Genomic DNA, 22,690 nt, shown 5'->3' with positions numbered 1-22,690 from the left:
TACTTTGTTGAAGATGTGTTTTGATGGCTCGTGCTGTTCATGCCCGCCACTTCGAATAATCCATTTTAAGGATAAGAATTATCCTTATTGCCACACGCGACTGGTCACTGCGTAGGACACATCATTGTTGTTTATTATGGCCGCGGTGCGAGGACATTCACTGTAAAAATGTAATCATGTAAGGTTGTCTTGTTTTCCTATTTTCTTCGATACAGCAATGTCGAGCTGTTGCTTACTGCAGATAGTATTCTACTTCCCATTTGAGCATCAGTTAAGAGAAACCTAAGACAAAACACAATTTAAGTGCTTTTATAGCAGATCCATGGAATTGAATGCTTGATGTGAGCTAGTTTGATTTATTTATTTACTACATACTGTAGTCCTAAGACCCAGCAAAGGGGATGAAAAAATGAACAGAGTGAACGAAACTGAACAAGTTATACAAACGCATATTGCAAGCATTACCACTCAGAAAACCATAGACTAGCAAACATGAATAAAATACGTTCAAGGGAAAAATGCCAGAAGTCTGTTCAATCACTTTTTTGCGCACGAAGAAAAAGCAATCAAAAGTTAGTTGTGAGTGGTTAAATTATAAGCAAGCGTATGGCGTTGTCAACAATGAAGTTTATCCGAAATTATGCAGGTGATTTTCGTAGTCAGGAACGCCACCTTCTAAAAGAAACATTTGGTTGGCAGTGTGTTTCATTCGCTGATGATTTGCGGGAGGGGGGGAAATGAGTGTTTTACTAGGTTAGTACGCGCGGAGTTTGATGACAGGCCGTGATTGTGACTATGTCTGGTCTGCCAAGAAAAAGGTATAGAAATATATTTATGAGTGTGGAGCAAGAAGGATATGAAGCTTTGTTTACATGGTCATGTTTACGTGGCATTCACTTAGGTTACAAAGAAACTGGCGTTAAAATATTACCAATATTAAGAATATTCGTAACAATACATGGCCAGCTAGTGTTTAATACATGTTCTGCCAAGCTAGGCACATATCACTTGTGAGTGGACCCACAGATCAGCGCAGGCAAGCCTACAGAAAGTTTACCGAAAATGCCAAAAGAAAGAACTAGCATGAGATGTACGTATTTCGCATTAGGAAACAAAGGAAACTCATCAGGAAGCAATTTCAAGGCTTCAAGAGTTAACGGTAACAAAGTTTAAAGAAAAATGATACCAGAAATATCTTAAGCTACAATACTGGAAAAGCAAGAGACCTCGATGAGTCAGCGCAATAATTCTAGCTTTGATCCTATTTTTCATTCGATAATTCTGAAACACCTGCGACATATTTTGGAACACTAAACCCACTAAAAATAAGGGGCTGTTCAGTATCCAGGGAATTCTGTGATTTTTCATAGTAACCTGGGGGGCATTACTCATTCTTTTTCTCTCTTGAACAGGATAATCTGAAGGATTGTTTTATTAAGTGCGGCTGGAATGATACACTCAGCGCGAATTATCAAGACAGTTCTTATGCTTCAGAAACTCAACCTACAGATGTTACAGAAGTAACTGAAGAATATTACGAATCTAGTGAAGAAGGAAATTTAGTTTATGCATATCACGACCTACTAGACGGAATGCCATGCGGTGAAAACAAGGTATGTTGCGGCCTGTTTAACTTGCTTTTTGAAGAATCTCAATGATGTTATATGGACGGATATAGCAATATAACATATTGTTAAGTTTACTAGTGTAAATAAAAGCTATGACGCCGGTTTCACATTATACATAAGTTTGTAATATTCCATTATTGCGATTCAATCTTCACTCCATGGAATGGACAACATGTAGCAATTTCGCTTTATGCCCACGGCAGAGGGACTTCCCAAAATGCAATCTTTGAGTGAATACTATTCTTCCTAAATAGGCAAATGCTGAAATCAGAGAAACTTTGCACACACTTCTCATATGTCCACCCTCTGAACTGTCGCGCCTCTGTCGGCCTTCGTAATATAATTCCAAATAATTAATTTAAGGCAGAAGTAAGTGGTTTGAAACATTACTCCCATATATCTGCCGTGCTGTCCATACGATGCATGAAGAAGCGAAGGTGACAATGTCCTGTCTTCGTAATGGACCGTAATGTAGTACCCTTTATTCTTTGACAAAGTACTTTTACATTCGAAAAACAATCACAAACATTGCTGGCTTAGTTTACAGCATATTTATTTATTTGACTTGGTGCAATTGCATATTTGCCAGATAAGGCGCTGCGTTCTGAATTCCCCCAAACAGAAGTACTGTGGTCCCAAACAGACTCAACGCATATGCGCTTTGGTCAACCACGGACATTAAAACATGAAGATTTCTTCAAACTTATTCAAAAGGAGTTTAAGCCGTCACAATCTTAGCGATGAAGCAGCACACACAGTCGCAAAAAGCTGCGACAAACACAAGAAGTGATCGGAACAACAATGCGGAACCCAGCTATGCGGCGTAATGGAAAGCCAAACCATGTGGGGATTTACAAATCCTAAAAAAAGTCATAAATGCGACAAATAACAAGGTACGAACCCCCATGAAAGCAGCAATGATACAATACGCAAAAATAACCCGCGACAGTAGCATAAACAGAAGCAATAAATGCGCTAAAAGTATAGTCCGATGAAAAGTAGGAGAGCAGTTGGAACACGTAAATTTATCTGCGGCGTTAGAGTCGCGAGAGTCCGAACGGGAAAGCGGCGGGCTGCTGTTTCCTCGCTGGGGTGTTCGCTGCCGAAAACACTGCTGCACTCGCTTCGCACTGAATTCTGCCTCGTCACTTCACCACTACTTCGGCTGATTCACGCTGAAAGTCTACGCAGTCAATAGTTCGAATTAAATTAATCCGCTCGCCGGTGCCACCCGGCCACTCTCTCTCCCCACTGTGCGCCGACTATCGTGTGAGAAACCAGTCGCGGTACTGAGAGGGACAAATGGGAGAGCTTATTTCCCTCTGGACACGCAAGCGGCCCGGAGGCTGCTTGCCGGTCGTAGAGATAGCAACGCCCAGCGGTGTACGTGCATTGAAACTACAACAATCCACAGCAAATTCACCTCATTCTCTTTCACTCCAAAACCCAGTTTTAGGCGCATTGTATGAAAAGTGCGAGCACCACAAAAATATTTACAAAGCCCCGTTTTTTACCATTGTCCCATATAAGCATGTTTGCTTCTATTGTGCCCACGCCAGCCAACTATTCGAGATGACCTCCCCATGGTGATTATGATGTTCACTTTGATACTAGGGCACATGGCCGCAACAGGGATTATCCAAGAAGCCAGCGTTACATATTGTAGCTCGAGCCTTCGTAGATAACCGAGCACTCATCACACCGGCTGTGGAAGGCTATCGTGAACTATTCAGTTATCGTGAACTACCACAGATAGATTCGCTCGCGATATACACCCGAAGGAGGGGGAGGCAGAAAATTAGGTGAGCGGATGAGATTAAGAAGTTTGCAGGGACGACATAGCCACAATTAGCACATGACCAAGGTAGTAGGAGAAGGGTGGGAGAGGCCTTTGCCCTGCAGTGGGCGTAACCAGGCTACTGATGATGATGATGATGATGATGATGATGATGATGATGATCGAAATCAAAAGACAGAGGACGCAGGTGCCTGACACAGGCTTCAGACAGGCAACCACGAACCAACACATAGTACATCGCGTACAACCCGCAGCCTACAGGGACGAATGCCCGTGCTGTGGGGTCACGCCAACGTTATAGCACATTAAGTGCACGCTACACAACATGGAACACCACGAGGGAGCAATGGGAGGCACTGCTGTCCAGCTCGGCTCTCGACGACAAGCTCAAGCTGATCCCGAGAGCTGAGGAGATGACAAGAGCTAGCGGAGCGCCGGACTAGGGCTCTCGAGCATTAGTGGTTATTGTGATTATTCTTTAATAAAGTTTATCTATCTAGCCCAACGCCAACTACGTCTATTTAAATATCGTCGCACGTTGACGATTATTATTATTTTCATACTATGATACACACCCACAACGGGGGACGTGACTAGAAGCGGTCAGTAGATATAAAATAAATACGAGGAAATGAAGAATCACAAGCCATTAAACGAGTTGTGACATTGCCTAGGACAGATTTGCCATAGCACATGTGCATGCGCCAGGTAACATTAGGATGAAGAAGGAAGAATGAAATGACTAAAGTTTAAGCATTTCATGAAGCTCGTCATGAAAGCAGCGCTTCACATATATTACAAAATGAGCGTTCGATCTACCATCATATTTTGTACTGTCCTCACCCTCTCACTTATTTTCGTTAGATTCCAAGTTGCCGCCTCTTATGCTCACCACGTGAAGCACGCAAAAGCGAAAATGAGGTGAACGAATGGTGAAACAAAAGATTTACAATGTAGACTGTGTGCAAAATTCCACTTGCATGGTGTAACACTCGGTGTAACTAACACAGCTTCGCTGTTCGACCATCTTCACGGACTGGAAGTTGCGGTGATTTTTTTATGCCGCTATTAATTTTCTTCTCATGATCCGGATGAGAGGTGACTAATTATTGTAGATGTATAGTTTCATTTAGCTAACATAAAGTATTCATGTAATTACCTGTGATTGACAGCTGAATTGTACTTAGTGCACTAGTTACTTAGCTAGAGATATTACGGTAAGTCGTAATGCAGTTCCGACTGATTAAAAATGTATTTTATGATTTTTAATACATTATCTTTACGGCACATACTGCAATTTCTGAATTACCCAAAGAGTTATCATGACACATTTATTTGGAAAGCCTTCTGAGGATCCCATGGGCTTTCAAATATTGACCGTGAATTATATTTCCAATTGATAACGCACTATTGATGATGATGCACTATTGTTCCAATTAAGTTTTTATCAAAACACCATCTCCGGCATTGAAGCACGAAAGTTACTGGAACGTCGAGGTATTTCCTGGAAAACGTGTGCCTACCTTTCCTTTGTTTAACGGTAATTTTCCGCTCTTTACCTCAAGATTTAATGTAGCCGCAATGCCCTAGAGATAGGTTGGTTGTGGTTTGCCAATGTCTCAATTACATTGTGGGGAGATGCATGTAATCAATTGTTTAATACCTTTTTCTAATGTCAACCTGTTTTCTGAGTGAATGAAGTGAAGTGTTGCCGCGATTGTACTGGAAGTTACCGTGGCGAATATATTCGGAAATACCGAAAGTAAGCTGATAGATCTGTGATGACTCAATATGTTATAGAGTTATAGCCGATATTCTGTCATTAACAGAAAGAAATGGAGCTGGGCATGTCATGAATTGCATAGGTTAGATAACTGGTGGACCATTATGGTTACAGATGGGTGCTAAGAGAAGGGAAGCACAGTAGAGGACGGCAGAAGACTCGGTGGGGCGATGCAATTAAGAAGTTTGGAGGCACTTGTTGGAATCCATTGGAGCAGTAAAGGGATAAGTGGTGATCGGAGGGAGAGCCCTACGTCCTGCAGTGGACATAAAATGGGCTGATGATGATGATGATAAAAGTGCAGCGAGCTTTAACCTTTCTCAATGCTTATTCAGCGTGCTCGTAGGAATGTTCTATTTCATCACTCTGACATGAAGTTTGAGCGTGTAGCACCTTTATTAATATCCTTTCGAGAATTACTACAATGGCTGCTACCATTGTAGTGCTACTGAAGAGTTCTAAAATATTACCCCGCTACAGGCTTACAGTGAGAAATCCTGCACCTGTTCTATCTCATGTCAGCACGATGGTAATATATTATGAGTGGGATTAGGTCTACCTTCTCGCACCCTTATTAGCAATGAGCAAAATTATTATGCTTATTTATGTGAGAGAATAAGGCAACACAAACATTGCAGATTTAAAAATTTATAGGTCTGTTTTAAGAATAAAAATTAAGCATTTACGTATGGATGCGCAATGTGGTTATCCTAAGCTAATGGCGTGAAGCAAGGGGTTTACATAGTGAAGGTTATTGCAGTTCGAAAAGACAACGAGGCGATTCCTGTATCTGAAAGTAAAATATTTCGGTGATGCTATCTGATAGAAGCGAAAACAATTGTTTATACAATTTTGTGGGAAGACGTTTGCGCTTGAGTGGGGTGTAACATGCTGCAAGCTGCCCTGAAAATAGGAACCAGGAATTCATATGGCAGGACATGAGGTCCCAATGCTAAATCATTGTAATGACACTTACGATATCTATTACATGAAAAAAATGTGGTAATGCTTAAACACTCGTCTAAGGACAAAGGAACAAAAAAAGCCACACTAAAGCAATCCTGATACAATAGAGTGAGTAAGTGAAACAACGTTATTCAGTCCACAATAGGCGCGCGTAGAGCCAACGTCACTTGGCTATGGCCACTCGGGGACCACCAGATCAAACCGGACGGCCCTCTCGCGTGCCCTCTGGACTGCCAGGATTTGAGAGGTCTGGTCCCCGGCCTTAATAAGCTTGATCATTTTCTCTTGCGTAAAAGGGGTACTGGAAGAGGCGCAGCCCCACAAGATATGCTCGCAGTCCGTATAACCACCAAACAGAGGGAAGTCCGGGCTTGGGAACCGTTTGGGTTACATTGTGCCCAGTGCCGGGGAGCTCGGGTAAGTGATTGTTTGTAGAAGTCTGAGAGTGACTGCCTGGGCCCTACACAGCGAGGAGTGCGGCATAGGCAGGAGTCTTATTGAGAAATAATTATGCTTGCAGATCTCGTTGTACGAACAGAGAGACTCGGGTCGCCCACGAGAGAACGCGTTACTCGGTGCACGGTCAATCAAACCTCGTATGGTCGAGTGCGCCTGCTCGTTGGGATTGAGCGAGGCACCCTCAATGATTTGAAGGTGGGAAGGGAGCCAGGCCAGTGAGTGATGCTGGAGGTCTTTACCAATTGGGTGATACGTAGGGCCTCGGGAGCCACCATTCCCCTCTGAAGGGTCCTGAAAGTGGCCTTGAAATCTGAATAAATCGTGCCTTGTACACCGTTCGTCAATGCATGAGCAATTGCAACCTGCTCTGCAACGCTGGAACTAGAAGTTCGGATGGTATCACAGCTGATTACTTTGGAATCACAGTCGATGAGCACTGAGGAGAAGGCTTCTTCTTGAGCGTACGAGGCAGTGTCTACACATCATGTTCGATCCTTGTCCAAGCGGCCACTGGCGAGCAGAGCTTTACCCCAAGCTCGTCTCGTTCCTTCGTTGTAGATGGGATGCATATTGCGTGGTATCCGGTATATGGAAATTTTATATCTGATGTTGTTGGGCAGCTTCACAGCGTCAGGACCGACGACCGTGGGGTTACGTCCCAGCATGCCAACTATGGTTCGGCCCACTGGGGTACCAGAGAGTCTGATAAACTGAGAAAGCTCTTGGGCTTCAACGATTTCTTTGAACGTGTTGCGGATTCCCAACTGGAGGAGGTATGTGTGCGTTCCGACGGGAAGGCCGACGACAAGCTTGAAGACATCTGATTAGGGCATTGACCTTGTTGCGCTCCGACATGACCCAGTTGTGCATAGCCACCGAATAAGCGAGGTGGCATAGCACGAATGCGTGGGTAATTCTGATCAGGTTGTCTTCCAGGATTCCGCGGTTACTGTTGGTGATTGTTCGTTTCAGACCGAGGGCGCTTTCGGTGTTTCAAGAAATGCGTTTGAGGGCGGCTGCATTGGCCCCGTTAGACTCGATAATATTCCCAGGACCCTGATAGCGTCCACCCGGGGAACTGGGGAGCCATTACCGGTAAATAACGTAATGCGGTTCTCCGTTGCTGGCGTCCAGGACCGGTGCTGGCTTCCAGGACCTTCTTCATGTACTGTAAGAGCTCGAATTGAGCGGACGATCACCTCAACCCAGTGGAGATAAGATCCCGCTCCGTCACATCCGTGGCCTCTTGCAAAGCACCGTCCACCTGACCCTCACTTCCGCTGGGGCGCCAGATGGTGATGTCGTCCGCGTAGATCGTGTGGTTAATGTTCGGGATATTGTTCAAGGCCTTCGACAGGTTGATCATGCAGATGTTGCATACCTAATACAAATAGAAAAGAAGATTTGGCAAGAAACGGTAGCCCAAACCTTATTTTCATGTAACCAGAATAAACTGTTTCCAATCAAAGTGAATACTCAATAAAAACGTGTGACTACAACGCTAGTATGCCTAATATGCACAATGTAACTCAAAACGTAAATGCAAACTTAAATATCCAAATGATTCGAGGTAGTGTGATGATCACGTGAAATTTATAATTGCATATGTCATGAATTTCTCTGATGTCACACGTATAGTGTGACATCGGAGTTTGTTTAAATGGTTAAAATGGTGGTTTAGTCTTAACGTCATAGAGTAAAAGACTTGAATGCTCACATAATAAAATTGAGCTGTTTGAATGCCGTAATTATGTTTAATTAAGTTGTTTAGCAATGAAGGACTTCTTATATTGTGAGGAAAATTCTGGTTTATGCGGATGAACTGAAGAAGATAGTGGATAATAAATATGTGATAAGGAAATATTGTAACGTGGATTGAGGACGGAATCTTACAAAATAGACGCTTATGTTTAATGGCGGGCCCGGAGAAGGACGTTCAGCTCACGCGCTTCATCGTCTTTCATGGCGCCAACGTTTGCGCGCGCCGTCACGCGGTGCGGGAGCCCCACATCATTGTGTCAATTGCCCCTCCCCCCCCATGCGAAAAGCGACCGTCTCGGTCGCGTCAAAAAGTTCATTCGGCGACAAGAAATGGAGCTCCTTTGGTGTATCTCGGCGTTCACGTACGCGCATAGTAGGATTTCATGCGCAGTACATGAACAACTTCCGCGCGAGGATGACGACGGAGCGAACCGGGGTCAGAGCTGCAAGGGACGACTTCGTGTGGAGCAACTTTTCCGAGAGTCCACAGCGACGGATGGGCGTCCAGACCCGCACGATGGCGCCCGTATTGTAATCGACGTCGCGTCGACCCTGGTTGTAGCGAAGGGTGTCGGTATGCTGTTGGCTCCGGATACGATGCTGAGCAAGCTGGCGTGCTTCTTCGGCTCTTTGTACTAATTCTTCAGCGTGTTCGTTGAGCGGGCTATTATCCATCGGAGGTGGCATGGCGTCGAGTGTTGACGTGACGTTGCGCCCGTATACAAGTTCGGATGGCGTAAACTGTGTAGTCTCTTGTACAGCAGTGTTATACGCGAAGGCTACATAGGGTCAAATCTCGTCCCACATCTTGTGCCCTAGGTCGATATACATGGAGAGCATATCAGCCAGCTTTCCGTTCAGAAGTTCAGTTAATCCATTGGTTTGAGGGTGATACGCAGCGCTCTTGCGGTGAGAGCAATGCGTCAGCTGTAGAACGTCCTCCATAAGTTCGGCTGTAAATGCTGCGCCGCGGTCAGTGATGAGAACAGACGGTGCACCATGTCGTAGGACGTTGTGGCGTACAAAGAACTTGGCCACTTCATGCGAATCCGCTTGCGGAATAGCTTCAGTTTCGGCGTACCCGGTTAAGTAGTCGGTAGCGATGACTATCCATTTGTTGCGCGAAGAGGTCACTGGGAATGACCCAAGTATATTCATTTCTATTTGTTGGAACGGTGCTTGAGGAGGGTCCACAGGATGGAGAAAGCCAGCTGGTTTAACTGGTGGTTTCTTGTGGCGCCGACAATCACAGCACGTCTTGACGCACCGGTTCACAGAAGAAAAAAGCAAGGGCCAGTAATAATTCTGGCGTATCCTTGCTAATGTCTTAACGAATCCCAGGTGTCCCGCACATGGCTCATCATGGCAGGCTTGCAAAATGTCTTGGCGCAGCGGCGACGGCACGAAAAGGAGGTACGTATTTGGACCGCTTCCGCAGTTTTTCTTGTAAATGACGTTGTTGTGCAAAGAGTACGATGATACGCCACGCACGAGCGACCGAGGTAATACACCTTCAGCTCCTTGAAGGTGCTCGATCAGCGGCAGGAGCTCAGAGTCAGCGCAATGGTGCCCAGCCATCTTTATGGCGTCGATAACGCCGACAAATGGCCAGCCATGGTCAAGGTCCGAGGACGTCGTAGAGAGTGGTGCGCGTGACAAGCAGTCGGCGTCACTGTGCTTCCTTCCAGATCGGTAGACAACTGTAATGTCGCACTCATGTAACCACAGGCTCTAACGGGCTAGTCTGCCTGAAGGATCTTTGAGGTTGGCAAGCCAGCACAGGGCATGGTGATTGCTGACAGCCTTAAAGGGTCTACCCTTCAAGTAGGGTCGGAATTTAAGAATTGCCCACACAACCGCTAAGCCTTCTTTTTCAGTGGTTGAGTAGTTTTCTCAGCCTTGGTGACACTGCGGCTCGCATAAGCAATGGGGCATTCCGCACCAGCTTGCCACTGCACAAGAACTGCGCCGAGACCCGTATTGCTGGCGTGAGTATGAATTTCAGTATCAGCGTCTTCGTCGAAATGAGCAAGTATTGGGGCCGCTTGCAAGCGCTTGCGCAATTCATTGAACGACTGCTGCTGCTCGTCCGACCAAATGAAAGGCACATGGTCGCGTGTGAGCCGTGTCAGAGGCTCAGCAATTCAGCAAATGCGCACAAAGCAAGCAAGCGTTGGACCGCCTTCTTGTCTGTGGGTGGCGAAAACTCGGCTACAGCAGCTAATTTGTCGGGATTTGGTCGGACGCCTTTAGCACCAACGACATGGCCAAGAAATCTGAGCTCTTGGAACCCCAAGTAGCACTTTCAGGCTTGATGGTGAGGCCGGCAGTACGGATCGCCGCGAGGACACTCTCGAGTCGTGCGAGATGTTCGTTAAACGTGCTCGAGAACACGACGACGTAGTCCAAGTATATCAGGCAGGTTTGCCATTTGAGTTAAGCAAGCACGGTATCCATCATCCGCTGAAAGGTGGCAGGTGCTGAACACAGACCGAAGGGGAGAACTTTGAACTCATAAAGCCCGTCGGGATCCTGCGGGTTGAGCCGACGCTGGGTGTTTGGACCTTTAAGGCCCCCCAGAGGAGGCAACACCCCTCTTCGGCCTCGGCTTCACATAGACGGCACCCTCGGGCTGACCCACCCGGGGGAAATCGGCAGTCGCCTTTTCCTGTCCTCCTCTCCAATCTTCGTCTTTCTCTCCCACTTTTGCATCTTTCCTGTCTTCTCTTCACTTCTTTTGCTTCCGTATTTCCTGGCGGCAAGGGTTAACCGTGTGTAATGTACCCAATCTTGGGTATATACATTAGGTTATAGTGGCTGTGTACTGCTGGCGCTGGCAGGCTGCATTTATACAGAATCTTGTCGCGTCCCCGTGTTGGGCTTCATGGTGGGTGGCTGGCACAGCTGCCGAAATTTCAGTAATTTCTATGGCTTTTAGCTCATTCCCCAAGCTACCTGATCGACCTCTTTTGAAAAGAGGCCGCACCGATGAACCCTTCAACTTTTTCGCCAAAAGCAAAGATATTTTCCCACATTTTCACGTGATCCATACCGAAACGAACCAAAGGACTGTAAGAACGCTTTCTCCATTTGTTGTTGCGAAGTGCCTCACTGACACACTGGGCCCTGGATACAAAATTACTCAAATGGCCAGTGGCGACCTTCTCCTTGAAGTTCGTGACAAAACACAACACGACAAATTGACAAATCTTGTTTCATTTGGTGAAACCCCAATTTCAATAACCCCTCACCGTTCCCTCAACAGCACAAGAGGTGTAGTTTCAGAGCAGGACCTCCTAGAACTGACTGAGGCAGAGCTCCTAGAGGGCTAGAAGGAGCAGCATGTCACTAATGTGCAACGAATCAAAATCCGCCGAGATGACAAGGAAATACCCACAAAACACCTGATCCTTACCTTTTGCACCAGCACTCTCCCTGAAAGCATCGAAACAGGCTATATGAAAATTACTGTTAGACCGTACATACCAAATCCACGACGGTGTTTCAAATGCCAAAGCTTCGGCCACGGCTCTCAGAGCTGCCGAGCCCGTACCACCTGTGCAAAGTGCGCGTCCCATGACCACCCTGCGGACAACTGCAACGACCCACTTCACTGTGCAAACTGTGACGGTGAACACGCCGCCTATTCTCGCTCCTTTCCTTCATGGAAGGAGGAAAAAGAAATCATAACACTTAAAGTAAAAGAAAATATCTCATTCAAAGAAGCGCGCAAGCATCTTTCTATTGTACAGGGACCTACATTTTCCGAAGTGGCACGACCGGCGGCACGGCCACAACGGTATTCGGCGGCTGATAGGACCACCCAGAGTACTCGGACCGGCGGCATCGCCACTCGCCCCCACTGCGGGACCAGCTAGTGCTGGCCTGCCGCCCAGCAAGATCCAGCAGCCCTCAGGGTCTGCTGTCTCTAGTTCTTTAAGGGCCTCTGCAAGCGTAGAGAAGCCCGAAACACCCGCGAGCGGACACCGCGAGCGGACATCCAACGCCTCGGTGGAGGCGATGGATACATCACAAAGTGCGTCGGCGTCCCAGACGCCGAAGGCTCGGCGCAGTTCTCAGGAGCGCGCCAAAAAGGACAAAACCCGCATCACAGGGCCTGGAAAGAGCCCTGTGGGCTAAAGTAGCTTCTCTCTCCTAAACACGCAGCACATATCAATAACAACATGGATACACCAATATTACATTGGAACGTTAGAGGTCTCCTCCACAACCTCGACGACGTCAAAGAACTCGTACATAAATATAATCCCAAGGTGCTGTGTGCACAAGAAACACATCTAAAACCAACACAGTCAGCCTTTCTGATGCAATTCGCCATTTTTCGGAAGGACCGTAACGATGCCAACACCTCTTCCGGCGGTGTACCAATAATAGCTGATAAGTCCGTTGCATGCCGTGCTCTGGAACTTCAGACACCTCTTGAGGCAGTTGCAGTTCGGGCCTTATTGTTTGGAAAACTAATTAGCATTTGTTCTATCTACATACCGCCTAACTTTCGGCTCCATCGAACAGAACTCGAGGGATTAATAGATGCCTTGCCAGACCCGTACATACTGGTTGGGGATTTCAATGCACACAATACTCTTTGGGGGGATACCCGATGCGATGCAAGAGGTCGAATAATAGAACAAATCCTGTTTTCTTCAGGCGCCTGCGTGCTAAATAAGAAACAACGAACATTTTACAGTCTTGCACATAACACATACAGTTACATAGACTTAAGCATAGTATCCCCGACCTTAGTACCCCGTTTAGATTGGAAAGCTATTCAGAACCCTTATGGTAGTGACCATTTTCCTGTGATCCTCCAATCTACAAAAGAACATGATCCTCTCCCATACGCCCCTCGATGGAAGATTGCAACTGCAGACTGGGAAAAATTTAGAACTCTTACGTATATACCTCAAAACGCTCTTAACGATTTTAATATAAACGACGCTGTTGCTTATTTTACCGCTTTTATGATTGACGCCGCATTGGAGTGCATCCCACAAACAAACGGGACCCCGAAGAAAAGGCGAGTGCCCTGGTGGAACGAGGATTGCAGCAATGCAAGGAAAAAACAGAATAAAGCCTGGGGCATGCTGCGCTTGTTAACTTCAAGCACATAAAGTCCCAAGGAAGACGAACACGGCGCACGGCTAAAAGGGAAAGCTGGGAAAAATACATCTCTGGTATTAACTCCTACAAACAAGAAGGAAAAGTATGGAGTCGGTTGAAAAAATTAGTAGGCCAACAACTTTACCTCCTGTCTTTGGTCGATGTCCAAGGCAATAACCTTGAAGACCAGGCTAACGCCCTTGGACAGCATTTCGAACATGTGTCCAGCGCCGCACATTATTCGGAGCTTTTCCACAAACTAAAAGAATCTGCAGAAAGCAAGCCGTTCCATAGAAAGTGTCGAGAAAACGAACCTTACAACAGTCCCTTCAGTGTTATGGAATTCTGAGCATCATTAAACACTTGTCAAAGCTCTGCTCCCCGTGCCGACCGTATTATGTATGAGATGATAAAGCATCTGGACTCTAGCGCTCAAATGGCTCTGCTGTCCCTCTTTAACACTATTTGGGCAACGGGGTTCCTTCCACTAGCATGGAGAGAAGCCATCGTAGTACCTATTCTAAAACATAGGTAAAGATGCATCCTCAGTGGAAAGTTACCGTCCCATTGCTTTAACAAGTTGTCTTTGCAAATTTTATGAAGAAATTATAAACCGCAGGCTCTTACATTTCCTTGAAGAAAACAAACTGCTCGATCCTTATCAGTGCGGCTTTAGAGAAGGCCGTTCTACAACAGACAGCCTTGTTCGCATAGAAGCAAACATCAGCGAAGCTTTTATACACAAACAGTTTTTTCTGTCTGTCTTCCTGGACATGGAAAAAGCTTATGATACAACGTGGCGGTTTGGAATATTACGAGATCTTTCAGAAATTGGTATCCGCGGGAATATGCTCAACATAATAGAAAGCTACTTAACAAATCGCACGTTCCGCGTTAGAGTTGGGAATGCTCTGTCCAGACCATATACACAGGAAACTGGGGTGCCGCAGGGAGGCGTACTCAGCTGTACGCTTTTCATCATAAAAATGAACTCCTTACGTTCAGCAATACCACCCGGCGTGTTCTACTCCCTATATGTAGATGATATACAGATCGGTTTCAAGTCGTGTAACCTCGCAATCTGTGAACGACACATCCAGATTGGACTGAACAAAGTGTCTAAATGGGCCAGAGAAAATGGCTTTAAGATCAATCCCAATAAAAGCTCATGTGTGTTATTCACACGAAAGAGAGGACTGACCGCAGATTCCAATATAGACTTAAATGGACAGCGCATACCTGCAAACACAGACCACAAATTTCTGGGCATTATTCTGGATAACAAATTAACTTTCGGTCCGCACCTAAGATATCTTAAGCACAAATGCCTAAAAACAATGAACATTTTAAAAATCTTGTCGCATGCAACATGGGGCAGTGACAGGAAATGCCTCATGAATGTCTAATAAAGCCTTATACGTACACGCCTAGACTATGGAGCCGTGGTTTACCAGTCTGCCACCCCAAGCGCCTTAAAGATTCTTGACCCTATTCATCACTTAGGTATCCGCCTGGCTACCGGTGCCTTCAGGACGAGTCCTGTAGAGAGTCTCTACGTTGAAGCCAACGAGTGGTCGCTTCATCTTCAGAGGTCGTACTGCAGTTTCCTTTACTTTCTGAAAGTTAACGCGAACCGCGACCATCCCTGTTACGAAACCATAAACAACCTTACATCTGCAACGCTGTTTGATAATCGACCTGCAGCTAGAGAACCATTTTCTCTGCGCGTTAGGAAACTTTCTGAGGAAATGGAAGTTCCGGCTCTTGAGCAAAACCTTATGGCCCCAGCAAAGCCACTGCCGCCGTGGCAGTGGCAGCACATAGAATGCGATACGTCCTTCATACAGGTTACAAAACACGCTCCAGAGGCACACATAAGAATGCATTTCTTAGAACTCCAGCACAAGTACCCGTACACAGAATTTTACACTGATGCTTCGAAGGCGCACGCTGGCTTTTCCTATGCAGCTGTCGGCCCATCGTTCTCCGAATCCAACGTTATGCACCCGGAAACGAGCATCTTCACCGCAGAGGCTTACGAATACTGTCTGCTGTCCAACAAATCAAGAAAACAAAGCTACAGAAAGCCATTGTATTTACAGACTCCCTATCTGCCGTAAAATCTCTGATATCACTAAAGAACCTCAAGAATCCCATACTCATTAATCTATATTCACTCCTCCGCAAATTATATTCGTGTAATAAATAGGTCATAGTATGTTGGGTGCCTGGGCACAGGGGCATCGAGGGCAACACGCTCCCGGATGAAATTGCCAAATCCATTACAAAAAAAGCTGGCAACCCTTCCATAGGTATCGTACCTTCAGACCTAAAGCTATTTTTGCGCAAAAAACTTGGAAGGCATTGGCAACAGATGTGGGATACCAAAACTTCCAATAAACTCCATTTAATTAAGCCGCACTTAGGAAATTACGCACCAATAACAAAAACAAGGTGAACTGAAGTCATTTTCTGTCGCCTTAGGATAGGCCATACCTATGGCACGCACTCTTATCTATTGACCGGTAGCGAAGTTCCAATCTGTTGTAAATGTGGGGAAACACTGACCGTCCTCCATGTTTTGCTGGAGTGTCGGGAAGCGGAATCTCAAAGAAAAAAGCACTTCCCTCTAGCGTACCGACAGCAGATCCCTTTACACCCATGTATGTTCCTTGGTGCTGACCCGCTTTTTAACCCAAAAACAGTTTTTAACTTTTTACAGGATGTTGACGCATTACAAATACTAGGCCCACAAGTTTCGTAGCACGGCCTCTAATGAGAGGCTCCTGCTGCGAAAGCAGCGCTTTGTATAGCACTTGCTTCTGGGCCCTTTCAGTTAAGGACCTTGTTGAGGCAGTAGTGCTACTGACATATACGCATTTTTAGTACCTCACACCTTCATGGTATAACTTTTAGGTTAACAGCACACCTCACAAGCCATTGTCATTATGTTAACATGTTTATACCCTGCTTCTTGTCTTACGCCTCTATACAGCCACACTATCTCGTCATAGACAGCCGCCATACCCTTTGTTGTTTCTTTTCTCACCGAGTACATAACACCATTGCTTGGCGCTCTTTGGCCACGACTGGCCCTTGCGCCACAATACCCTATACATCATCATCATAAAGCCCGTCAGGTGTCACAAACGCTGGTTTTTCACGATCCTGTTCATCGACTTCGATTTGCCAATACCCTGATTTAAGATCCAACGAAGAAAAAAAATTGGCACATTGTAGACGATCTAATGCGTCGTCGATGCGTGGCAACGCATAAACATCGCGCTTGGTGACACGGTTCAACTTTCTATAATCTACATAGAAGCGTAGTGTGTTGTCTTTCTTTCTGACTAACACTACAGGGGAGACCCACGGGCCTGTGGACGGCTGGATCACGTCGTCTTGGGGCATCTGTTTCACCTGATGCTTGATCGCTTCCCTTTCCACTGGAGACACTCTGTAAGGATGCTGACGAACAGGACGTGTGGACTCGTCCGTTATAATGCGGTGCTTTGTGATGGACGTGCGCCGTACTTTGGACGACGTTGAAAAAACAGTCCGAAAATTCATTCACGAGACTCAGTAGGCGGTCTTTCTGATGGTCTGGCAGAGCAGCGTTAACATGCATCCATTCTTTTAGGCTGGGTAATTCAGATTCCTGAGACGATGCGATTTCCAATGTGGCAATGTCAGCAACATCAACGATTTCGCCAAGAAAAGCGATTGTTGTTCCTCATGCCACATCCAGATATTCTTTGCTAAAATTTGTTAGCAAGACGACTGAACATTTGTTGCGCACCTGAAGAAGCCCTCTGGCTATGTAAATGTGGCGCTCAAAAAGCCGAGGGATGTTTGCCTCCGCAATTCCTTCCGCGTCGTCCTCCATGTCGCATCGGACAAGGGCAAGCACGCTGCTCTTGGGTGGCAACGTGACGTGATCGTCAGCTGCGCGAAGCGCGATGTCACGGTCATTGCCATTGTTCTTCGCTATGGCTTGCGTAGTAGCGAAGCTGACTCTAGACTCTTGCTAGTCGATTATGGCACCGTTCGCCTGAAGGAAATCGATGCCGTGTATAAGACCCTTCGAACATTAAGGAAGAATGACAAAGTCGTCGGTGTACGTTAAGCCCCGAATGCCAACTCGTGCCATGCACCGGCCCATTGGAGTTATGAGGTGCCCTCCTGCAGTACGAATCTGAGTCCCGGTCCATTGCGTCGAAACTTTGTTCAGGATACGCGCGAAATTCTGGCTTATAACAGACGCGTCCGCACCCGTGTCGATTAATGCCGTGACTTCGTGGTCATCTATGGTAACTGGTACGTCGCAAGAAACTGACACCGAACTTCACTGCTTTCTCTGCGTCTCAATTACGCCATATCGCAGTCGTCTTAGTGGAGGATCTTCAGCGTTCGCAACGTCAGCGACCTCCCCTCCACAGGTCGCTGGACTCAGTTTTCCCGGGAGGCAGGGCTGGGTGAGCGACGCCTTGTTGTGCTCGGCATGAAGATGGGGTTGGAAGACCTGTTTCGGGCGGGTGACGGTGATCGGTGGACACGGAATCGTGGGGCAAAGAAGGTCCTGGCGTCCGCGAGGTAGGCTTCAGTCTCCAGGGGGCGTTCACCATTGCGCGGGCACGGCGCATTCAGTGAAAATCCACGGAGCCCAGCTCGGTGGTAGGGACACGCCCTGTAGAGGTGATCGGCTTCACCACAGTGAAAACACAAGAGCCTCCGGTCTGCAGCGCGCCATACGTCGCTCTTGCGGGGTGGTCGTGTTTCAGACATGAATGGCGTGCGGCGAGTCCTGAAGTCGCCAGTTGCTTGTTAAACGGCGCGCACACCATGAAAGTCCGGGACGTCGCGCACATCGTAAAAAGTCGGGGTCAACGAACTCCTCGCAGCTTCCGCATACCACATGCGAGGCTGTGGCTACCGTACCTCGTGCTGTGGTGTCTCGCTTCGCTCCGGGACTTGTACTGCCTGCCTGATTTCCTCCCGCACGACCTCAGCCAGAGCGAGTCGCGGTACCTATACTGGAGCCACCTGAAGCTTTTGAAGCTCTTCTCGGACAACAAGCCTAGTGAGCTCCCGCAAGGCGTCGGTATGTCCAAGGGCATAGCTGGAGGGTCATGCGATAGGGTCGACACGTCGCGGTTGTACTGCCTTTTCTATGGATATGGCTTACGCGAGAAACGGTCTTTGGTGGGTTGCGTATTAGTCCACCGAATAACTCTTGCTTGACGCCGTGCATCAAATTCCTGAGCTTCTTTTCTTCCGGCACGGATGGATCCGCGCGTCCGAGAAGTCGGCACATATCTTCCACAAACATTGCGACGCATTCGTTCGGCCGCTGCACTCTCGCCTGAATTGCAGATTCAGCTCGGTCCTTGAGATCAAGGCTGGCGCATGTGCTGATTAGCTGCCGTCGGAATTCGTCCCATGGAATTCGCCTCACGGTTCTCAAACAATGTCCGCGCATAGTCCTCGAGGGCAAAGTAGGCGTTGCGTAGCTTGCGCTTTGGAGTCCAGCCGTTGAATTCTGCGACACGCTCAAAGACGTCGAGCCAGTCCTCAACATCTTCGAATGTGTCACCATGGAAGGATATGGGTATTCGCGGCTGGTTAAGGACGTCCTCGGTCGGTGCGGTTGAGGAAGAAGACGGAACTGAGGTACTCATCCTTATGGCTCGGTTGGGTAGAGGCTCGTGCTCAGGTGGCAGTCCTTGAAGTCAACGGCTTGTCCGTATGCGAACTGGAGTCAGCTCAACCGGACTTCGTACTGGGCTTGTAGGCGGTGTTCGATCTGGGAGTGTTAGCATGTACCCCGCACCTTCATCAGAAAATGTGACTTAGATTGAAGACGCAGTCTTACAAAATAGACGCTTCTGTTTAATCGTGGGCCCCGGTGAAGAGCGTGCGCAGCTCAGGCGCTTCATCTTCTTTCATGGCGCCGACCTTTGCGCGCGCCGTTACGCGGTGCGGGAGCCCCACATCATTCTGTCAATGTGCTGGTTTTCTTTAAATATGTAGCTTATCTTTAAAAATGTAGCTAGATAGGAGAGTCGCAAGGATTCCGCGGAATCGCTAAAATAGCTTACTTTTCAATTCGTTGAAAGAGAACCAGATGGGCTTCGTCATTTAGTATGAAAAAAGTGAAGCAACTGTTTAAAGGGGTTTCATTGAACGCCCGATGATTGGTGAATGGTGAATCGCCGATGATTGGTAAATGAGGTTTGTTGTAAGAACTAATGCCATATTTTAATAAGAATCTTGGTTGTATAGGTTATCTCATTACAAAAGAGCATGATGTACCAGGTAAAGTTTTGAAAACTGTCAAGCTCGATACTGAAGAAAGTACCCGGTTAAGCTGTGGTATGCGTTTGAAATAATAAAAAGGGTTTGCATGAAACAGATCAGGCGATCAGGCGAAAATCAGGAACTTACTCTCCTAAATCCTATATTTCTTACGAATATCTTCCTTAGCTCTATTGTGGTTCAGTAGACGTGGATTTCTAATAGAACATATAATTAGGTACTGGCATACATTTGTAACTACATATAATTGCTAGTACCCTTTGTTCATTAAACTTTAGTAGTAACAATGTTAATAGTAAAAAATACCAGTAATTTTTACTTCTTCTTTCACAGACATGTAACAGAGGCCTGTGCGGCAATCACAACTGGAATGAGATAAAGCGGGATCATCGCACTTTCCGCACGTTTCCGAAAATTTTGTGAACTGTGCTGCCTTAACGCCACGATTGTAATACTTGTGGCCAAAATCTTTAAACATACAATTTCCTATTGCAAAGAATCTATCTGAACTGTATTCTACGAGAGGCGGTCAATTGATACGCGAGCACAACCTGCTCGTAGATACATAAACAAAATGTATAAACTTCAATATTTTTAGCCAAAAAGAAAGGACAGGTGTGAGGTAGGATAAGAGAGCGTAGATGTTTCTATCACCGATGATGCTACTGGGAGTGTGCGATGTGTTTACCTTGTAGGTGAAGCGCGTATAAGCAAAAAGAAAAAGATAGAGGCGGTGGAGTCAACTTGACTATAGTTCGCGAACAGCTAAGATAATTGTACCTTCCGGTTAGAAAAAAAAACAGAAAGGCTCAACCGATCTTCGATACAAAGTAACAAAGATCCACATATACGGTGGTTTAAATGATTAAATAAATAAAATTGATTAAATTCCTCCATTATGTGTCTGCTCATCTTCATTCATGTTTGCTGTTCACTCATTTTGTATGCTATTTGTGTCTATTTGTTTCTTTCTATTGGTTTCTCTCTTTGGCATGGACATTAGGTAGACACGAATTTTTTTGACCAAGAAGCTAGGTGGGTTTATTACGAAGATAGGACAGTGTATAATGCATTGTGATTAACATTGGACTATATTACCGCTAAATCCGATTGCACCACTAATTTAATCTACTCAGCGGATTATTCTTGCCCCTTGTCTCAGTGAGGCCTAAATTATGATGGCTCTTACGACTCGCCACGACGTAGAAGGATGGCAGTTTGGGCTAGATGGTATTCCACAGTCTACTTAGAGTGAAAGTGCAAAGGTGCGAAATTCGACGCATAGAAGGTGGGCTAGCGAAAGGGCAGTTTTCTTACTTCCCTTTTAACCACCGGTGCTCCAGCAAATGTGTCCAAAATTACTGTAAACATCAAGCTTTTGCTAGCCCAGCTGAAAAACCACCAGTAGATTTTGTTCGTGACACTGCCTCTACATCATAGTATTTGGCGATGCTGAAAGAAGCGCGAGAAATATTAAAAGGTAATTTCTGCTAGTCATTGTTCTTAATCAATCAAAATAATTAATGAGTTGGGTAATAAACAACGAGCACTAAGAAGCTGCTCGAATATCCGAGAGCGTCATCAGCTGGCCCGCCGTTTTTTAATAGTGAAATGGTTGGACTAGTTGGTATATTGGAAATACGGAAAATATATGCAGCGTATTGCGAATATCAAAATGAACGGAACAACAATAAGATTAACCGACAATTACGATAGTCCCTAATGAGAATTTCGCGCTCAGCTGTTTAGGTGCTTTGAATTCGTGATATCTCGTAATATTTTATAGGTTCTGCTCTCGATATATATATATATATATATATATATATATATATATATATATATATATATATATATATATATATATATATATATATATATATATATAGCCGCAAACAGAACCGGTAACGAGCTCCTCTGCGCCGTGTAGATGCTACAGCACGTGCACAAGAACAGGCTTGTGACGCCGACGGCAAGCAAGAACTGCATACCCAGGATCCAACAGCATACGAAGCCTTCATTTAATGAACCGTCGGGATTAATCCCGTGATAAACACCGGGGCCGCACCTTTGAGCTTCGCTGCTTAGCCATCTGCGCGGAGTGATTGATGGTGATTTTTCGTTAAATAAACGTATCTTCAGCAACAGTGTGTCACTACCAGACACGGGCACCTTCACGACGGCGTGCCCTCACGATGCTCTCTGGTCGCTTAGCTGCAGAACAGCTCGTAATTGCCGACCATGTGTTGGGCCACAACCTTGAACTGGGAATCCTACATGAATTTACCAGGTCTTAGGTAACCTTAATGTAGAGGTCACCAAGAAGGAACCGTTAGACCGGTGTACGTAGGAGAACTACCGTCTCCTTAAGAGTACGGACCCGGACTGCTACCTATCGCTAGACATTGCGCACCTTACAGCGGCACTGCATGGCATAACTATTTGCTCTAAAACATCTCATCTTATCCTCTCAGCAGCATTCTTCTCTCAGCAAGCATGATACATCTCCTTAATTCTTCGGACGCCGAGAGCTACAGGTGATAATGAACACACAGCTGCAGGTGATGAGGCTGTGCTAGTGTGAGCTGCTATTGCTGCTACATCCCAATAAAATGAGCCTTTCGCCAGTTAGATTCCGACGCTGTGTTTGTTTCTTTATCATGATGACCCCTAGGCACAACGCACTGAAAAAAAATGCAAGGGCAACTATTCTTATATCATGCAAAAAATATATTTTTGACGACGTGGCACACATGCATTTTCCTCAATAAAGTTATGTTTGCGGAAAATGCCCTGTGTTTATTCAGGCAGTTTTTTTTTCACTTCCTAATTCCACTTTAGACAACTTTAGATGCGGCAAAT

The 22,690-nt window shown here is 46.1% G+C and overlaps 1 protein-coding gene across 7 annotated transcripts in view; it reads left to right on the top strand.

Annotated features, from left to right (window-relative positions):
* The window catches only part of LOC142563119 (venom metalloproteinase BumaMPs1-like), a 116,487-nt gene extending 95,766 nt beyond the window's left edge, over nucleotides 1-20,721 (top strand). For all 7 annotated transcript variants that reach the window (XM_075673660.1, XM_075673657.1, XM_075673654.1 and 4 more), the window contains 2 exons: nucleotides 1,413-1,613; nucleotides 20,165-20,721. In XM_075673660.1, coding sequence (XP_075529775.1) covers nucleotides 1,413-1,613; nucleotides 20,165-20,254 — 291 coding nt within the window. In that variant the 3' untranslated portion in view covers nucleotides 20,255-20,721. The remainder of the gene's footprint in view (nucleotides 1-1,412; nucleotides 1,614-20,164) is intronic.
* Nucleotides 20,722-22,690: the final 1,969 nt, after the last annotated feature.

Source organism: Dermacentor variabilis, chromosome 11 (assembly GCF_050947875.1).
Source record: "Dermacentor variabilis isolate Ectoservices chromosome 11, ASM5094787v1, whole genome shotgun sequence".
NCBI lineage: Eukaryota > Metazoa > Arthropoda > Arachnida > Ixodida > Ixodidae > Dermacentor > Dermacentor variabilis.
This window is presented reverse-complemented; position numbering and strand designations above follow the sequence as displayed.